This window comes from Mastacembelus armatus, chromosome 14, assembly GCF_900324485.2.
Source record: "Mastacembelus armatus chromosome 14, fMasArm1.2, whole genome shotgun sequence".
NCBI classification, from domain to species: domain Eukaryota; kingdom Metazoa; phylum Chordata; class Actinopteri; order Synbranchiformes; family Mastacembelidae; genus Mastacembelus; species Mastacembelus armatus.
In genome coordinates this window covers 13,753,822-13,772,085 of record NC_046646.1, presented here as the reverse complement: position 1 = coordinate 13,772,085, position 18,264 = coordinate 13,753,822, and the positions used below count along the sequence as shown (strand labels likewise).

The 18,264-nt window shown below is 39.9% G+C and overlaps 2 protein-coding genes across 6 annotated transcripts in view; one reads left to right on the top strand and one right to left on the bottom strand.

Moving 5' to 3' along the window:
- Positions 1-7,643, bottom strand: rbm41 (RNA binding motif protein 41). 4 transcript variants are annotated; one of them, XM_026329071.2, is made up of 9 exons: positions 7,511-7,643; positions 6,727-7,017; positions 5,533-5,613; positions 3,973-4,089; positions 3,163-3,364; positions 2,718-2,922; positions 1,466-1,995; positions 547-679; positions 1-343 (listed from the first exon to the last, which is right to left on the bottom strand). In XM_026329071.2, the coding sequence occupies exons 3-9, from the start codon at positions 5,538-5,540 to the stop codon at positions 204-206; spliced, it is 1,335 nt and encodes a 444-aa protein (XP_026184856.1). In that variant the 5' UTR covers positions 5,541-5,613; positions 6,727-7,017; positions 7,511-7,643; the 3' UTR covers positions 1-203. The 4 variants fall into 4 exon arrangements, with proteins under 4 accessions (XP_026184856.1, XP_026184853.1, XP_026184854.1 ...); XM_026329068.2 differs by having other exon boundaries at positions 6-343; positions 547-694; positions 7,511-7,642; XM_026329069.2 differs by having other exon boundaries at positions 6-343; positions 547-694; positions 6,790-7,017; positions 7,511-7,642.
- Positions 7,077-18,264, top strand: part of klf8 (Kruppel like factor 8) — a 57,967-nt gene continuing 46,779 nt past the window's right edge. For both annotated transcript variants that reach the window (XM_026329073.1, XM_026329072.1), the window contains exon 1: positions 7,077-7,442. In XM_026329073.1, coding sequence (XP_026184858.1) covers positions 7,416-7,442 — 27 coding nt within the window. In that variant the 5' untranslated portion in view covers positions 7,077-7,415. The remainder of the gene's footprint in view (positions 7,443-18,264) is intronic.

Here is an 18,264-nt window from a genome sequence, read left to right as displayed (position 1 = left end):
CATAGTGACAAAAAAAGGTTAAAAAAAAAAGTTACTGAAACTTCAGAAACCTCACAACTAATGGTAGTTTAGTTAAAAACGGTTTATTAATATGAAACTGGCAAATATGACCACTTCATATCCAGAAAAAATACAGAATATACAGTCACATCCATCTGGAGGATCCATGTTGTTGTCATGAATAAGTATATATATATATTTGATTATTTCTTCTCATCTTGCACTTCAATCTCTGTCTGTGTCTCCTCTTTCTGTCGTTCACGGCCAAACTCAACTACCAAAGGTTTCCCTAGCAACCTGTATCCATGGACCAGCTGCAAGGCTTTCTGGGCTGTTTCAGCATCTGCCAAAAGAAAACAAGTACACCTGATGTGTTACGTATAAGGAAATGCACATAACTTTGTTTATTTGTACATGTATTTAGTAAAGTTAAAAGTGGCTCTAAAGATGGAAATGCTGTGTGGTCTGTCAGTCATTCTGGACTGCCATCAGGTACAGACTATTATGACCATCAATGCAGAATGCATCAAAGAAATCCTTTCTCACCTCTCAGAGTGATGAAAGCCTGACCCTTCATCCTTCCAGTCAGGAGGCGGTAAAGGACTGAAGGCCCATTGTCAGGCTCAAACCTGGAGAACAGTGCCACCAGCTGGGCCACAGACGCCTGTGCACTCAGGTTCTTGACACACAACACCTACAGTAAATCACACAACCACCCCCAATAAATCACTTTAAACACTTCAAAGAAAGACTCTATGCACTCACTGCTGTTTCTTTACAGCATAGCATCATGTGGACAATCCTTCTGAGCTTCTCTCTCATCGTGGCCTAAATATTCTGTGACCTAACTATTCTTCTGTCTGCCCGTCACACCACCGTGCACACTGCTTATCTAAGGGTGTGGTGTTTTGTTTAGAGCTGCAGTTTTAAACAGAACATTTTTTCTTTTGGTTTGACAGAGTGAAACAAGTCCAATTTATGAGTCAGTGGTTCTCAACCTGCAGACCATGATGGTTGTAAATTACTGTGAAATGATTTTAATACTTAACTTCAGGAGATCAGCGCTAGGTCTCTAATGTTGTTCCTGTGAGGAAAGTTACTGCATTTTAATTTCTCAAAGGAGTACTGCTTGTCTGATTAAATGCAACATTTTATGACTTTATACTGTTTATAGTCCATAGAGAGATCACCGGTGTCATATAAAACTGGATTTACAATTAAAGTATATACTCTGCCATTAAATAAATGTTCATACTTGGCATGTACTGCCTCCTATGCTGGCTAGGAAATAATATCAGGGGAAGTGCTGAGAGCATTTCTAAAATGATTTTTGCATACATTTAAGCTTCATTTGAGACCCTTGTGTGTGGCTAACCTAAAACAAATGTCTGATCAGCCAACCCACAAGATCGTCTTGTTTACACACTAACCAACACTTCGTGGCTTGTAGACGTAGATGTGATACCTTGGAGGGCTTTCCTGTCTGGTAGTTTTGGAACCTTGGGATGCTGCGGATTACTTCCTCCGATTCGCGGTTCTTCAGGATTTCTTCATCTGTAATAGTCTCAATTTTTCCTCTGACAGTCAGTGGCTTGTCTGAGCCTGTCTTTACCACTCCACAGAGACTGCCGATTTGCTGGTTTATAGCTATTTTTGTTGGAGCACATAATTGCGGATGCCCTGCTCTGTCCTGAGCGTGCTGTTGCTCTGAGGTGTCTGAACTGGACTCTGAGACATCAGATGATCTACTTATTTCACCCTGAAGTTGGGATTGATGATCAGCGGTGTCTTCTGAGTGGTCACTCTCTCTTAATGAGTTTTGTGATTGGTCAGATACAGTTCTGTGGGTGGACAGGTCTGATACTAGAGTTGTTTCTCCCTTAGAGTCCTGTAGTGAAGCGTGTTGTCTCTCCTTGCTAAGAACATCTCTGTAGACAGAGGCCATTGGATCAGACGATGAAGCCCCCTGCTGGTCCTCCTGGATAATGTCACAATCTGTGTTTGTGAGACAGAGCAAACCAGGTTACTTACATTCATTCTATTATTTGTTGCTCTGCTTACCTCGTTCTGACTTCTTTCACTTATCTGACAATTCCAGGATCACATGTTTACATGCAGGTTTCATTTTCATTGATAATGTTCTAATTATCTAATTTCACCATTACTCACTCCTATGGGCAATTTAGAGTCACCAATCAACCTAACATGCATATTTTTGGACTGTGGAAACCAGAGTACCTGGAGAAAACCCACACAAGCACAAGGAGAACATGCAAACTCCACACAGAAAGGCCAGGTTGCGAACCCAGGACCTTCTTGCTGTGAGGCAACAGTGCTAACCACTCAATTGCCCCAGGCCAAAACATCTAAAACATATTTTTGCAATCTAAAATTTAACTGAAGATTAGAAGATCTATGATAGCTGCAGCTGAAGCCCTTGGGTGTAGAAACATAATTTGGCCTTTCTTTAAAGTCTGTCCTAAATCTAGTGTTCAAGAAGTTATTTCTTCTGCTGTCAGTTATTAAACTGCTCTAAATAGGAAACTCATTTACTGTAAATGCCTGAATGACCTGTTCCTTTTTTTTTGTTTGCTTTGTTTATATTTGGAAGTGAGATGCTTTTGTGTGATTCTTGGGATTAACCTCTCCTTATTAAATGTTTCTTTCAATGTCTCTTTCATCATTTCAACTCTGGTTTGGCATTTAACACTCAGTACCTTGATGGTAAAGTGCAGTGAGAAAACCCAGACGGTCATTTCCCTGGAACAGAGCTCGTTCGATCTCCATTTCTCGACGTGACAGCGGCCGACTGGCTGCAAAGCGCTGTGGACGAGACAGGAGCTCCGCCCTGGCTTCAATCTTGTCTCTGATCACTTGCAAACGCTGCTGTTTCACACCTGGAGCTGCACACACACCATTCGACTGCGTGGGCACAATGTTGGGATCAGACAATAGTTTAGGTTTAGATTAAGACATTAGATTTGGCCGAGGTGTACATGAATATTGGAAACACATCATTCTTAGCTCTGAGTTGTTAATTCAGATGACGTGAATTTGTTTGCATAAAGTAAACCAGAACAAAGTGGAGCTGACCATTGCAAAGATGCAAACATCAGAAATACAGGGTCAGAAAATGTAACTCTCTTCTATCAACAATTTTACCTTCTCTGCTGCCTCTGGTGCATCTCTGCTCTGCCACAGCTTAATCTCAGCATCGGTGAGGCCCAGTTCTCGCAGGCTGGCCAGCTCCTTCTCCCCATCCTGCAGGGCCTGGAATTGGGACAGGCTCCTCACTCCTGCTGCCTGCTCCCCAAATGGCAGATACAGTGCCGCTGGGGCAAAGCACTGCTTCTTGGCTACACATCTGTAAGACAGAGCTATTCCAGTCTATGTTTCTGTGACTTTGTGTGTACATGATGAATACAGCATTTAGGATGCACTCACTGCTGCTTCAAAAGCAGCCACATCAAAGTTTTAAGTGACACTTTGAAATGTCTGTTGTTTCTGATATTTTAAAGTCAGAAGTTTTGCTAAAAAGGGTAATTGTATATAAAGATTTTTGTGAAGGGTTGAAAACTAGCTTAGTCTTATTCCCTTTCTTTTGATTATTTCTAGATTACTCTTCTTTCTTTTGATTGTATTATTGTATTTTTTAATTGTTTTATTTGGGTCTGTTGGTCAACTGGTCATTGCTTTTAGAAAGCTATATTTAAATAATGGTTGCTAGCGTTGTCTTTTTACTATTTATTAATTCTAAAAGTGTACTACTGGTAGTACAGAATGATTGGCTACTAAACAAAATCCAGCACAGAGACTGTGGACTGCAAAATACTGATGTACAATTCATCCATTTGATCTGTCCATAGCTTATTATTAAGGAATGAATTAAGGTTTTGAAATATTTTCCATAAATGATCATGTCATATTACTACAGTAAACCTGTTTTTTGCAGATATAAACAAAGTTTCTGACCGCTCAATGTCAACATCAGTGTAGAGCTGCTGCAGAAGGAGGTTGTGCAGCTGCCGTTGGCCCTCTGTCTCCTGCTCCTCCAGCAACGGGCCATCGTCACAGGATTGCCGGCTCACTCTGACAATTTAATACAGCAAGACAAGAGTTTAGATATACAGTGTATCCTGATATACATGGTAACAAATAGAAATGGGCACAACAAACATGTTGTAATGTATTAATTTCAGGTGACAGTACTGCAAGTGAAAACTTGTGCAGAAAGTTAAATACATATCTTTTGTGTCTGCTTGGACAATATATTGAGGGCTGAAACGAACAATTATTTTAATTTTCATTAATCTGCCAAATGTTTTCTCAATAAATGGTCTAGAAAATGTCAGACAGCACTGAAAATCACCATCAAAACTGCATGAAGCACAAAGTGCTGTCTTGTTTTGCCTGATTAACTGTCCAAAACCTAAAGGCATTAGGTTTACAATCGCATAAAAAATGAAAGACAAACCAGGAAACTTTCACATTTGGGAAGCATAAACAGGATATTTTAGGCATTTTTGCTAAAAAAAAGAAAAAAAATTTACTTCATTCATCAATTATTAAAATAGCTGTTGATTGATTTTGTGTTTGCCAACCCATCAATGGTTTGGACTCTAAATATAACTATGTACAGCGTAGCATAAGAAGATATACATGTGTGATAGATTTTTGTGTACGTTTTCTACTGAGGTAAGGAGCAGTTTGAAATCACTGGGTGTATTAGGTCATTGCAGATAATGTTTCAGATAAATAAGCAGGATTTCTTTATAGCATCAATGGATTTTTTTTTCTTACTGTGGTTTAGCATTTTGGTATTTCTACTAACAATTCTGTCAAAAACACACATGCCCATGTTTCATTTTATTTGCAAAAACTTTAAACATCCTGAATCACAGCTATATCTGTTTCAGTAAATAAACTGACATGATCCATAACGCAGTTTCATCTTGCCCAAGTCTAAATTTGTCTAAAGCGAAATAAGAAAAGGCAAAGAATGACGTGAAAACCACAATTTGAAAGTAACAGTTAACTAGTTTTCAGTTATTTGTCCTTGAGTATTGCCAACTTCTACATCCAACATTTAAAGGCAGTATTAGGCTTTTTAAACCATAATATTTGACAGCTGTGTTTCCTATTCAGAAACATTTATCTAACTAAGCTAGCTAGTTAGCATGTCTTTGTTTGTTACTCTAATATTGACAATAATCACAGTACCCTGACAGCTCAACGTCTAGCCTTGTAAAGCACCTTAATAACTGACTTTGAAACGAGGAGAGCAAGAGAAGGCTAACATGTTTCTATAAGATTTACCTTTTTAAGCTAATGCTAGCTTACTAGTTTGCTGTAGCTATGACAACACTGCGGTGTCTGAGGTAGAACGAATGACCGACATAAAATATACGTAATGGTTTTTGACTGTAATTTTCTGGAAACAACAGAGTGGAGGTAAAAAAAAAACAGTTTGATTCAAATACCACAACATCTCAATAACTGCACATATAACACAATTAACAAAACCGTGTTTACCTCCGCATGCTTCCGCTCAATGCTTCCGCATCCGGTGTGTGGCTTCATGGGAAATGCAGTTGAAACGACGTGAATCACAAACTATAGTGAGAAAATAATACCACAGCTTAGATTTTGGGTATTTAGGAAGTGTAAACAAAACGATGTGTATTATATTAAGCACAGAAACAAATAAAAGGAATACATTCTTACAAGACCGCGTTGGTCTCATTTAGGTACCAAGAATTATGACAAATATTCGTTATTTTTCACGACGATAACAAGACTAAAACCAAATTATGAGAAAATGTGTTACATTTTCAACAATGCATAATAACTCATTGATAATGTGAAAGACAACTATAAAGTACACGCAGTCGTTTTGTTTAGTCTAAAACATATGTCTGCATGTATCATCACAACTACAGCTCCTGATTAAAATTTCTCTCTTCGGGTTGATTTAGCTTGGACCTGTTGCAATAACTTTAATGAGACACGTTCAGAAACACTGTCTCACGTCACCAGATCCTGGGAGAAATGAATTTAAATAATGTAACCTATAATCCAACAAAAAAAAAGGTAGGCTACAATGTGACGTTAATGGCTGTGGATGATTTATTTATTTATTGCCTTCGAAAGAATTAGTAAAGCTAAGACTATTGAGGAGTATTTTTCTGAATCATAGCCGGAAACGTGAATACTTTAGATGCGATCAAATAAACAGCCATTTCTACAAACCTCGCGATAGATGAGAAGAAAACCTGTAACTATGGTAACCGTACACAACAAAGACGATTAGACGATATAAATATTAGCAGTTCTTGACAAAACGAGTCAAGATGTCACTGACCAAAACTAAAACCAGATCAAACTGAACAGAAATGAAATATTCACATTTTGCCTTCACATTTTCTTCAATAAGCCAAAGGCTAAAACCAAATCCTGCAAAAATAAAGTCTGATCTTCTCTCTGTATGGAAGTATAAATATCATAATGATAATAGATGCATGGATGATTTACAGTTGTAACAAAAAAAAAACGTAATGTGTCACGCCCCTTTGTATTACAAAGGGTGTGGTTATAAACAAGGCTTTCGTCATAACTGGCTCCCTTCTCTTCATCATCCTGAGCTGCACATTGTGCCATATTTATCAGGCTGAATGGTGCAAAGCCATACTGAATATTCTCTAAATCGCTCCCACCCTCCCTCCCTACCAACTTGTCCTCAATTAGCCTGCTGGCTGACGTCAGTAAGGTGACATGGGTGCTTCTCTTCACCGTCTCTGAGCAATAGGCAGCCCGCTGCTGCAGCGTGGCATTAATGGATGAATGCAAGAGGGGCCGGTGCTGCTTGCATTCAATTAGAGATTTCCTATGCATTAGTCCTGCTGCTCCTCTCCTCCTGACCGCCCGCCTCGCCCGCACTGCCTGCAGCCGGTGTCAGGTCGCGGGCAGCTCAGCTCCGCTCGGCTCCTCTGCAGGGCTGCGGGGCTGCGCAGCTCCTGACTGACAGAGAGATGAGGGGTGGGGACGCAGGGTGGGGTCACAAGCAGGGAGAGGCGGAGGAGGAAAAGGCAGTGAGAGAGAGCCCAGCCCTTGAATACACGGCAACAACACGCCGACAGAGAGAGGGAGAGACACAGAGAGACTGGCTGTTTTTTGGGGGGAGCAAAGGGAGCCTTCGACGCTGCGGATATGAACTGAAAAGAAACACTGGAAGAGACAGGGATCGTGTTTCTATATCCCGAAAATTTAGTGCAAAGGTGGAAAACTAGTGCCCCCCCCAAGCCCCCCACTCTCCCTGACAGTTCTTATCCAGATAGAGCTACACCCAAAGCCCCGAGCGACCCCCTACTGCTCCTGCTGCTCCACCCCTCCGCCGCTGCACCGCTCCGGCAATCGAGATGCACACGGAGACCCGTAACAAGAAAGTAAGTGCACGTTATTGACTTTGCCCTGGTCAATGAAAAAAAGAGAGAGAGAGAGAGAAGACATCTACCTGTGTGGATGATCTGCCTGTACACAAGCAGAGTTGACATTGTCAGCTCAACATGTGCCAGATATGAATGTCAGTGACTATATGTGTCAGTTGCAGGTGTATCCTTGCAGGCAAGCAGTTGATTTTGCAATTACTGGAAGAGTTTTGTAACAACGACCTCATTGCATTGTAAGAACACCAAGCTGAGCGCACTGACATGTCTGTGGCCAATACGGAAACCTCTCCGTCGCCTCTGTCTCAGGCTTTCTCGCTTCTCCGTGAGCGCTAGGTTAGTTCAAGTTCAATTTGAAATGCTCTGTGATCTCTGAGAAGCAGGAAGGAAACGGAAAGCAGAAACTGCAGCTTGTAGGACACCATCTTAGCTTTTAAAGGGCCAGCAGCCTGTTTTAAAACCCACAAACACACAACCCAGGGAAGAGACTATAGGTGCACTCTGGACACTCTGAAAGGGCCCTGCTGCCCACTGGTGCCTTTAAATGTGTCTTGCTTCAGAATATGTTTATGTGTCTGTAAGCCTGTCAATATGCTCAGAACGGGAAATACACCTGGAGCCCTGTCAGACTGTTGTGGAGTAGTAAGCTGGGAGCAAACAGCAGTACTGCAGCTCCAGATCTGTTTGGTTGATGGAGCCAAGTTACATTTGGCACAACACATTATCCAAGTTCCTCAATAGAGAATTAAACTTTAACCTGTGGATTTAAATGACCAACCAATAGTGCCATTCGATGCATCTTCTATTTGAACACTGTTTGCGTAATATATTTTAATTGTGTTTATTTTTAAAATTAGTTTTTACTGACTGACATTGTTGACCAGTTGCAGCTCATGATGTGTTTTTTTTTGCTGTAGGGACACACCAGATGGATGAAGTTCACATATAATATACTCGGGCTGCCTAATTATATTTCATATTAATGATATTTTATGAAATGTCACTGTACAAATTCTTCCATGTGAAGTCAGCATTATCTGTGTGCGTTTGTTTGACCCTGAATAAGGCTCATGTACAATGTGAGTCATGTAGCTTTGTGAAAAAGGGCATTTTAACTTTTGCACATTAGGAAAAAAATATGACTTGAATTTCCCTTTTTTTTTTTTAAAAAAAAAATCCATCTAAAGGAATATTTGGATTTTATCACACTTAAAAAACAATATTATCCTTTAATAGATACTGTCTGCATCAGCTATCTCAACCCGTAAAATAACTTCTGTGTGTAGAGCAGCTCTGCCCGCAGGTGAAGGTGGATTAGGGTAGCTAGCAGGTTGGCTGTACCCTGTTTGTACGCCTGTTTGGTAAATTCTGTTTGGATGGTCAAAGTTCTTTGGGCTGCAGGGCAAACATGTGATTACTTCGCTCAAAGAAGGGCCTTTTAACTGAAACAAGAAGCCAATATTTCTGTAGATCTGTCTGCAGCCATGTGACTGAAGAAGACCGCTTTTCCCCCCGCACTGCATAATGTTGTCATTTTAACAGTAGCTTTCAGACTGCAAAGGTGTTGTCATGACTCCCCTTGTACAATTATAATTAGCCTCAGTGAATACATTAAAGCAGGGTATTTATGACTTATGCAGCGTGTCAATAACCCAGACATTGCACATGAACAAAGGTATCTGAGTCACAAGCACTTTATTTGCCAAATACAGTAAATCTGCTGGAATCTGTAAGCAGTGGTGATGCTTTACCCTCAGTAAATACAGTGAAAAGGTGCCAGCAGAGCACTGACAATTGTAATTGTTTATTGCTGAATTGTTCCAACAGCTGATGTTTGTGGGTAAAAGTTGTGTATTAAATTCAAATAAAAATGAGGTGAAGCTTTGAATTGGTTTGCAGTGCATTTCATCTGCACAACCTGTATGTGCATGTACCCTATGAGGTCATCGCTGCACTGCACTGTCATGAGGTGGGATTGTAATGTAGGAAGTTAGGTGTGTAGGGTCACCTTTTATTGCTTGAGTCTGATGTCTGTGTGTCTAAAAGGCTGACGTCCTATCAGCTCTGATGACAGGCTATGGCATATTTATTACTGGAGAAAAATTCTGTTTTTCTGTAGGAGGCTGAAGGACAGTGTGAACAGTAAAGTGCATCAAAAATGTGTTGCTGCTCTTTTTGATAGTGACTGCTTGCTAATTGTGTTGGGTTTGTCTCCGATTGAGTCCATTCGTGTTTTGCATCAGGTCTAGTTATCCGCACGTCTATCACTAAACTCCTTCTTTCAAGGTGGAAGAGTTTAATTTTTGTAGGTGGTATACTTTCTTTCACAGCCACTGCACTCTGCTTCAATTTTCTCTTGTTTATTCCAAACGAACCAGAAACATAAAATTTCTCATGTGTAGCTGAGAATTTTCCCTCATAAAGAGCTAAATAAAAGGCCCTGTTTACAGCAGCCAATCTAAAAATCTAAGTGTAATGTTACATCAGTTACTCGATAGTTACAAAGCAGACATTTATTTACACAGGCTATATAATGTTGGGTGTTTAAGTTGTGTGGTGCGAATCACTTGTTAAGGCCTAATAAACATATAATATTGTACCAGTAACAGCAGGTAAGATATATTGGACCACATAGTTACAGAAAAAACTCTTAATTCTCTAAAATCCAGATAATGATTGTTTTTTATTATTCCTTGCTCTCGCTGGGTCCGTGGTCCTCCCATTCGTTCCTCCTTTCTGTTTTTACTTTTACCTTTGACCCATATAATTATTTTTGATGCTCTGGGAGCGGAAATCAATTTCCTCTCATCATAGTTAAGGCGGTGTGTTATTGGAAGTGTAGTTAACTGATAGCAGTGCACTGATTCTGCATTACAGAGGCACAACTGTGCTCTGTGTGTGTGTAGGTGTGTGTGTGTGTGTGTCTGTATGTGTCTGTGTGTCCTGGATCAGCTGGGCTGTAGACGTGAAAGCAGGGTCAGCCGTACATTCCTGGGCGGGAGATCAGCAGCAAAGTGCCCTTGAATACAAAGTCTGCTGGCGTGTGAGAGAGATGTGTGTGTGTGTGTATGTGTATGTGTGTGTGTGTGTGTGTGTGTGTGTGTGTGTGTGTGTGTGTGTAAAAGACAGAGAGAGGGAGAGAGTACTTGATGGCACATAGTCAGTAATAATTAACTATGTTGAACAAAGTTTGATCAAACTTCTCGATACTGGATGTTATGTGTAATTCTATCTACGCACAGTCATGCAAACATGCACATGCAAACGCACACCTCAGCTGTCAAGGTGACATAGATGGGTGGAGGGAACAGAATCAGCCACTTGTTGCCAGCATTGTCACCCCATCCTTCAAAGTTCATTCAAAATAATCAAACGGAATTATCCTGGTCTACGTTATCTGTGTTTCATAAGAGAACTATAAATACATTTTGGGACTTTTTGCCTTCTTGTAAACATTTGGATCATTGCCAGTTGTGGTAGACTTTGAACATTGAATAATACATTACACAATTTAGGAAGTTCGTTCTCATTATGTACATGTGCACAGCACAACAGTAAGCTTATTACGGAGCACGGTATGTTTTCTAGTTTCTTTGCAACTGCTTTCAGTTCATTAATACAACATGAAAATCAACTTGTGGAAACTACTGTGCATAGGTAAATAGTCCCAGTGAACCATTAGGCTACTTTATCTTTTGTAAAACATGTTTTTTTTGCATAATAACTTTAAATTTAAACTGCTGAACATAAACTTCTTATATGTCAGAAATGACTCAAATCCAGTTAGTCCCAGGAAAACATAGCTTATTTTTCTTGTCATGGTTTGATTCTTCAAATATCATTTACATGTTGTTTCATGTTGCAGTTTTTTGAATGCACCAAGCATTTATTAAAATCAAAAACAATGCAAATGTAGCTTTGACAAATTAAGGCAGAATATTTTTCTCTATAAACCTGCATATTTATGAATATTATATTGGATGTTTGCTGCATTGAAGATTAAAACAAAATACAGCTACTTGCTGTATCACTGATAGTGCAAACCACACTATAAGGTTTATGCATTGAACGTTTCATTTGTCAGAGAAGGAATCTATAACTTGACATTAGCTACAGTGTACTTTCCTTTATTCTGGACCAACCAGAGGTGCTTTGCATGTTTTTGACTTCTCTGTGAGCAAATCCATCTCTATTAATTGAAATGTCAAACCAAAGCCTGTGAGGGTTTGCTTTTAACTTGTGCAGACAATGTGATATCAAAGAGAGTTATTACTAGCAGCTTGATACTAGAAAATGTACATGTCAGGTTTTAATGTAAGAGTTAATGTAGAAAGCTGATTCTCTCAGACCTAATTGTCAAAAACTAAATTTAAAATACTAAAAAAAAAAAAAGATAAAATCATAGAGTTAAAAATTCATAATACAAAACACAAGTAAATTTCAGCATCCACAGTAATGAAATATAAATCAGGATACTGTGCTCCAGCATGGAAATGTGTTTGTTTCTACAGTAGACACATTAATTCTTGTGTAGCTGTTGCATTGTATTCCCCTTCTGAATGAAAACCAGTTCTTACAGGTGGGTGTGTTTAATGGTTTTTTTATCTGCAGTTTGGTTCTACGTTGAAATCTATCTTTCTTTCCAAAGCTGTGTGCTCCGGCTAACCTTGCAGAACTAAATGTCAGTGGTTCAGTGGTTAGAATATGGTTGAGCAGTGATGTTTATAAAGAGCACAGTGTTTTAATCAGCAGTTATTGCACTGTAGAGTCAATTTTGCACCATCAAACCATCAGTTTCAATGTTAGGAGAGTCAATTCAAGACAACTTACTTTATTGCTTGAATATCACCATCAATGCACCACTGTTTCCATTAACAGAAACCATTTTTTTTTTTTTGTATTTATGAATGTGATCCTGGTGTGTCTTTTGCAAATGTAGAAAGAGTCCCAGTTAAGAGTGGGGAAATTAAGTGCAGTAAACCCACAAGACCTGATCCCAAAGATGGACTTGCCAGGTGTGGGATGTCATAAATTGATAGTTTGTAATGAAGTATCCAAAGGGTGCAATTGTAATTGAAAGACACCTGTGACCTGGAGATTAGGACTCTCATGCTTCAGTGGCTGAGCTAAGGGTGCTCTAATAAGCGTTCTGTAAGTGTTTTCCAGGTGGTGAGGTGGTGTCGCTACTAACCGGCTCACTGCACTTTTCCATTTTCCATTTTATGTGATGCTCTTATTCAGAGTAATTCACTGCGTGTGCAGCCATACAATAAGCTTCAGTTCCTCGATCACCAATATAAAAAGAGACCAGAGGGGACGAGAGCAAAGGGATGGATGACAGTGTGCTGACACATGTCTCTGTGACCACCAGATGAAGTGGAGAGGTGTTAAGAAGAGAAAGAAGGTCTAGGAGAGGAGAGCAGAGGAGAGATATTGACATGTTCCCTAGTGAAAGCATCTTCCATTCTTAACCGAGTATTTGTGTAAAACAAACCAGTAATCGGTATTAGGCAGTAAAACAAACCAGCTTAGCGAATGGCTACTTAGTTGGCCAATTGGCTGCCTGACTGTATTTGTGTGTGTATGTGTGTCTTGAATGGTTGTGCGACAGAAGAGATAAATGAGAGCGAGGTATGAAGACAGGGTGTGAGGAATGGACTGAGTGTCTAAGGGCCATCACAAGGGTCATTGCCAATGGGTGGCGTTTTGCTCGGGTCATTCAGTCACTGAATCACAGAGAATTAATGCGAAGTAAGTAGTCTGGAGGGCAGAAAGGAGGTAAATGTCAGATCTGTGCTTTTCAATAGTGTGCATTCCACTACTGGGCCACAGATAGCTGCAGAGAAATGCAATTTTTTTATATCATCTTTGGGGCTCCATCTATTAGAAAGACACAGTGGAATAAAGTGACATATACAAACACTTGTAAACACTTCTAAAACAATGTAAGGACTATCTAAATCCCATTAATTCCCTTTCCCATGTGTAGTTTGACCACTGTCATATACAGTAGTTGCACTAAACTTATGTAAAACCTCCATCCATTCCTTTTCTATACCTCCTTATTCCTATTTAGGGTCACAGGGATCAGCTGGAGCCTATCCCAGCTCTCTCTGGGTGAAAGGCAGGGGTACACCCTGGACAGGTCACCAGTCCATCACAGGGCCACATAGAGACAAACAACCTCACACACTCACACTCACTCCTATGGGCAATTTAGAGTCACCAATCAACCTGACATACATGTTTTTGGACTGTGGGAGGAAACCAGAGTACCTGGAGAAAACCCACACAAGCACAGGGAGAACATGCAAACTCCACACAGAAAGGCCCCTGACAAGTTTCAAACCAGGAACCTTCTTGCTGTGAGGCAACAGTGTCAATCACCAATCCACCGTGCTGCCCTCTTATGTAAAACTGTACTAAAGACTGAGAACTCCAAAGCAGTTTCTATAAAAAGAGGAAAACCTGTGTGATTGTGTGACAATACAATAAACACTGATACTATGGGGCTATAATATGCACTGTAAGTACCAGTGCACAAAGCTATCTCCAAGAAGAAATGGTTTTCCTAGTTTGATATGGATTTACTTGGCTGGCCTGCACACAAGCACCATCCGACACCTTAGTGAGAAACTAAAACACAGACTCTGACCAGGTCTTATTGTCCAGCATCAGTATTCCTGTGACTGAACTGGGAGCATTTTGCAGAAATTCTTCTCAGAGGAGAAGAGCAGCAGATTAAATTGCACGGTTTTGGAATAGGATATTCATTCAGTCACCCATGGGTATAATGTTTGGGTGTCCTCATGCATTTGTGTATCCTAAGTGTAGCTAGGAGAATGTGAGGACCCTCGTGTTTAAATGCTTGTCTTATTCAGGACAACATGCACAGTAACTTGCAGTGTCAGAAGAAGGGTTAACATATTTTCTTGGCCTGGCAGCAGAGCAGTGCAGGGGGGAAGCAGAGTTGGTGGTGGTGTCACTGTGTCTTTTTTTCTTCTGTGTTTGCTGGGCGGCCTTGCTCAGGCTGGCCTGCCCCAGGGCTTTAGGGCTATTTATAGAGACACAACACCGTTTATATGGTGAAGGCAGAGCAGAGTGGAGCTGGCTGATTCTCTTGTCACGATACCAAAATTCAACCCTGGACACCATTACTAACTTCAATATCCAAACATATGCACCTTGTCTACTACAAATGCCACAACAAACAGTAGTAAGCATCAAGCAGTGTACAACCATGCTGGAGCCACCTTCACAGAGAGCATTTATACTGAGCTGTTGAGCTTTTGATCTGAACTTGATTTGTTTTCTCAGAATCTCGTCTGCTTTATCACCCTCAATAGAATTCAGACCTGGACTGAAGTGTGCAACCTTTTCCTTATGTTTTTACACTGATACAGTGGAGGTAAAGGCGAACCATGCACAAATCACAGCCAGCTTGATGGAGAAATGGGCTGGATACCTAGATCTTAAATATAGATTTTTATAGACTTATTAAAGCTGGGTCTGCTGGGTTTGTTTGTTGTATTTTAAAGTTATCTTACGACATAAATACTAAACACACAGTCATTAATACCCAGTCAGATTCAAGCAGGACGTCTTCACAGGAGTGGTTTACTACTGGCTTAGTATTTGTCAGATCTGTAAACAAAATAGCTCCTTGATCTACTCGTTGCATTGGTTGTCAAACTGTTTTGGGTGAACTGGGATGGACTATTTCACTCTGCTGCATGTTACACAGGCCGTTGCACTACAGCTCTGTATTAAAGGCCTTGTCCACCTCATTTTTCATTATTACAGTGTATGCATTTACACCATCTGGATGTGACACTGAAATAAACAGAACTTCTGAATCCAAAGCACAATTGTAAATAAGTAAAAATCATATATGAAAATTTGTGTTGATGCTTTTACTTTGTCCATAATAATAGTAACAATTTTGAAATGTTTGATAGTATGTTTACAATTTCTAACTAACAGTCTAAAACATAAAGGTTTTTAATTCACAGTGATTTCATATGGGAAAAAAGTAGCAAATCTTCACATCCGACATGCAGCAACTGTTTGACATTTGTCACTGATTAAAAAAAATCATAAAAGGTCAAGCAAATTCAGAAAGATGTTCTGAAAATGAAGTAGAATCAAATCAGATCCTTTCAGCCTCCAGACCTTTTTAAATCACTGGAGGAAATGTTAGCAGTCACATGACATTGCCAAGCAGCCACCCTGCACTTCGTTTTGGTTGTGGTTTCACGTTTAGCTTGAAGACCTGCTAAATTCCATTTTAGTTAGAGTTTAGTCCGAGTTGAATCAAACTTAGTGTCTCAGTGATGAATAAATGTTGTTAGCATACATAAAAATAACAGATATTTATGGATAATACATATGTAGACTCTGTCTTTTTATGTCTTCTCTTTTTTTCTATATCTAACTGGCCTCTCTGTCACTAACATGTCAATAACAGTAAGAGGATGGTGGAAATATGGAGATGGATAAGAAAGGGTGAGAAAGGTCCTAGTATGAGTTGGGGCAGAAAAAACTAAGATGAGCTTGTTTATGAGTTCCACGGAACAGCTTGGGCGACCCAGTAGCCATCTGTGTTGACTATACGTTGAAGTGACAGTTTACCTCTATCTGTCTTGATGTGTTAATCTGTTTTCCTTATATGTTTCATGACTCTGACAATCTTAGCTCTACAAATTTCCTTATGTTTATTCTAAATAACATTTCCTCGAGTTACCTGGTGGCTAAAAATGTTTTTCAATTTATTTTTGTAGTTCACATATGTGTGTAAGTGTATTTAATTGTACATTGTATAATTTTTACAGCAATCTATCATCAGAAATGCAATAGCTGTCATTGGTGTGTAACCTTAATCTTAGAATGAGCCTTTTAAATCTACATAGGGTGCAGGTCTCCTTTCAAGGACGAAGCCACGTTGTGCCGCCATGTTTCTACAATGGCCCGGAGTGGACAAATCAAATCTGAATCTATGCAGGGAATTACATTGTGTTTTAAAGATGACAAGCAAACCCTCCCTCTTCCCTTGCACCTGGAAATGGGTGGGCGTGATGGGTGCTCAGAAGGTTGCATTTTGCAATCTCACCACTAGGTGCCACTAAGTCTTTCACATTTTACACCTTGCACCTTTAAATTGCGCACACAATGAAGTGATTGAAGTGATTTGAATTTGTAAAATCAATTAAAATCCCATTTGAATCCCAGCAGGGGCCTTTCTGTGTGGATTTTGCATATTCCTCCTGTGTGTGCGTGGGTCTTCTACTCCGGTTTCCTCCCAGAGTCCAAAAAACATGTATCTCAGGGTGATTGGTGATTCTAAATTACCCATAGGAGTGAATGTGTCTAATAAAAAATTCAAGGTCATAATTTAGGTTTTGGAAAGTCTTGTTCTTTTTTGCCCTCTGCCTCCTCCTCCTCCTCCTCTCTCTCGTCCTTGTTGCTCCATTCCTGCATCAGCATCACTGCTGTTAAGTGCCTGGCTCTTCATGATGTTAAAGATTAGATTATGCTGGTTTGTTGACCTGTTGCTTCATGACTGACTAGTTTTATGACCCTTTTATTGACTTGTTTGCTGTCATTTACTGAAAGCCTTGTTCAGCTGATTGATTAGCAGTGCTGTCCGGTGAATATCAGTTCGCTCTGTACAATGAGTGACTGAATTTACTGACTGAGTGTGAAAGTGCACTTTTCTGCAGAAATTCCATGAATAACAAGGGATAAGGACTTCACATTGAACACATGTTTGACCTTTCATACCAGACTGTTGGTCAAAGAATTTACCCGTGACCCAAAACGTTAGTCATTACAGTTCACACATGGTTGACAACTGTCAAAAGAGTGGATTTATTTCTATTGTTATTTGCTGAGGTTTTGAGATATCAGTCTTTCATTTTATTTTCTGGAAAAAGAAAACTATGTTTTAACTTTTTTGGTGGATGATGCTGTGTTTTGGGAATCTGTGAAAATTATGTCTTGTATATCATTGTGTGTAATCCACTGCATTCATATGATGCCTGGTCTGCCTTTTCTTTTACTGTGAAGGACATTTTGTTTCAATTTAGACATCATCATCATGCAACATGCTCTTTTTATTCTTTGTTTTTTGTTTTTTAAAAAAAGCCTTTGTCACTGCAGGGGTTGTGGCAAGATGTTGGTTATTGTTATTTCAGGTAGGTCTTGTTGTGATGTGACGTTTGCTGCACTGGTCATTTTGCTGCTCAACCAAAAAGTCGTTTTTCCACACGAATGCCTGGTAATGGTTACTGTAATTGCCTGAAATTACCTGAAGCTAATTCAGCTAATATGAAGCTAATATGCAACCCACATGCACTGTCACGCACAGCTGCCATTTTATAAAGTGTGGGCACATACTGACAGTATTTGCAATGCTTTGGATTTTTGGACCATCACCTGGAAAAGTTGAAAGTAGGTTAGTTGCATTAAGAGCTAAAAAATGGAAGACTGAAATTTATAAAAGGGAGACTGATGTTTATGTAAGGAGTTATAATTCAACAGCTAGAATTTACAGGTCTTTCATCTTGCCAGCAATGGGAAAAGAGAGGAGAGGCTTCTGGTTATGGATGTTCAAGGAGAGGAAGCAAGTGTGTGTGTGTGTGTGTATGTGTGAGGGCTCATTATTGGAGGATTGTTGTGTTCTAGTGGGAATATGTGACTGTGAATTATGTGAATGAGTGTGTGTGGTGGGAGGATGGTGAGAGGTGGGGCCTGTCGAGAGTGTGCATATGTGTGTGTGTGTGTCTGTGCATACACATACACACACATTCTTCTCAGTGGGTTC

Bases quoted from the DNA above. Each gene is read 5' to 3' on its own strand.
- rbm41 (XM_026329068.2), bottom strand. The intron at 695-1,465 runs GTATCACATCTA...GATTTACTGTAG, and splicing joins AGACAGGAAAGCCCTCCAAG to GTGTTGTGTGTCAAGAACCT. The intron at 344-546 runs GTGAGAAAGGAT...TTCTTTTGGCAG, and splicing joins GGCTTTCATCACTCTGAGAG to ATGCTGAAACAGCCCAGAAA.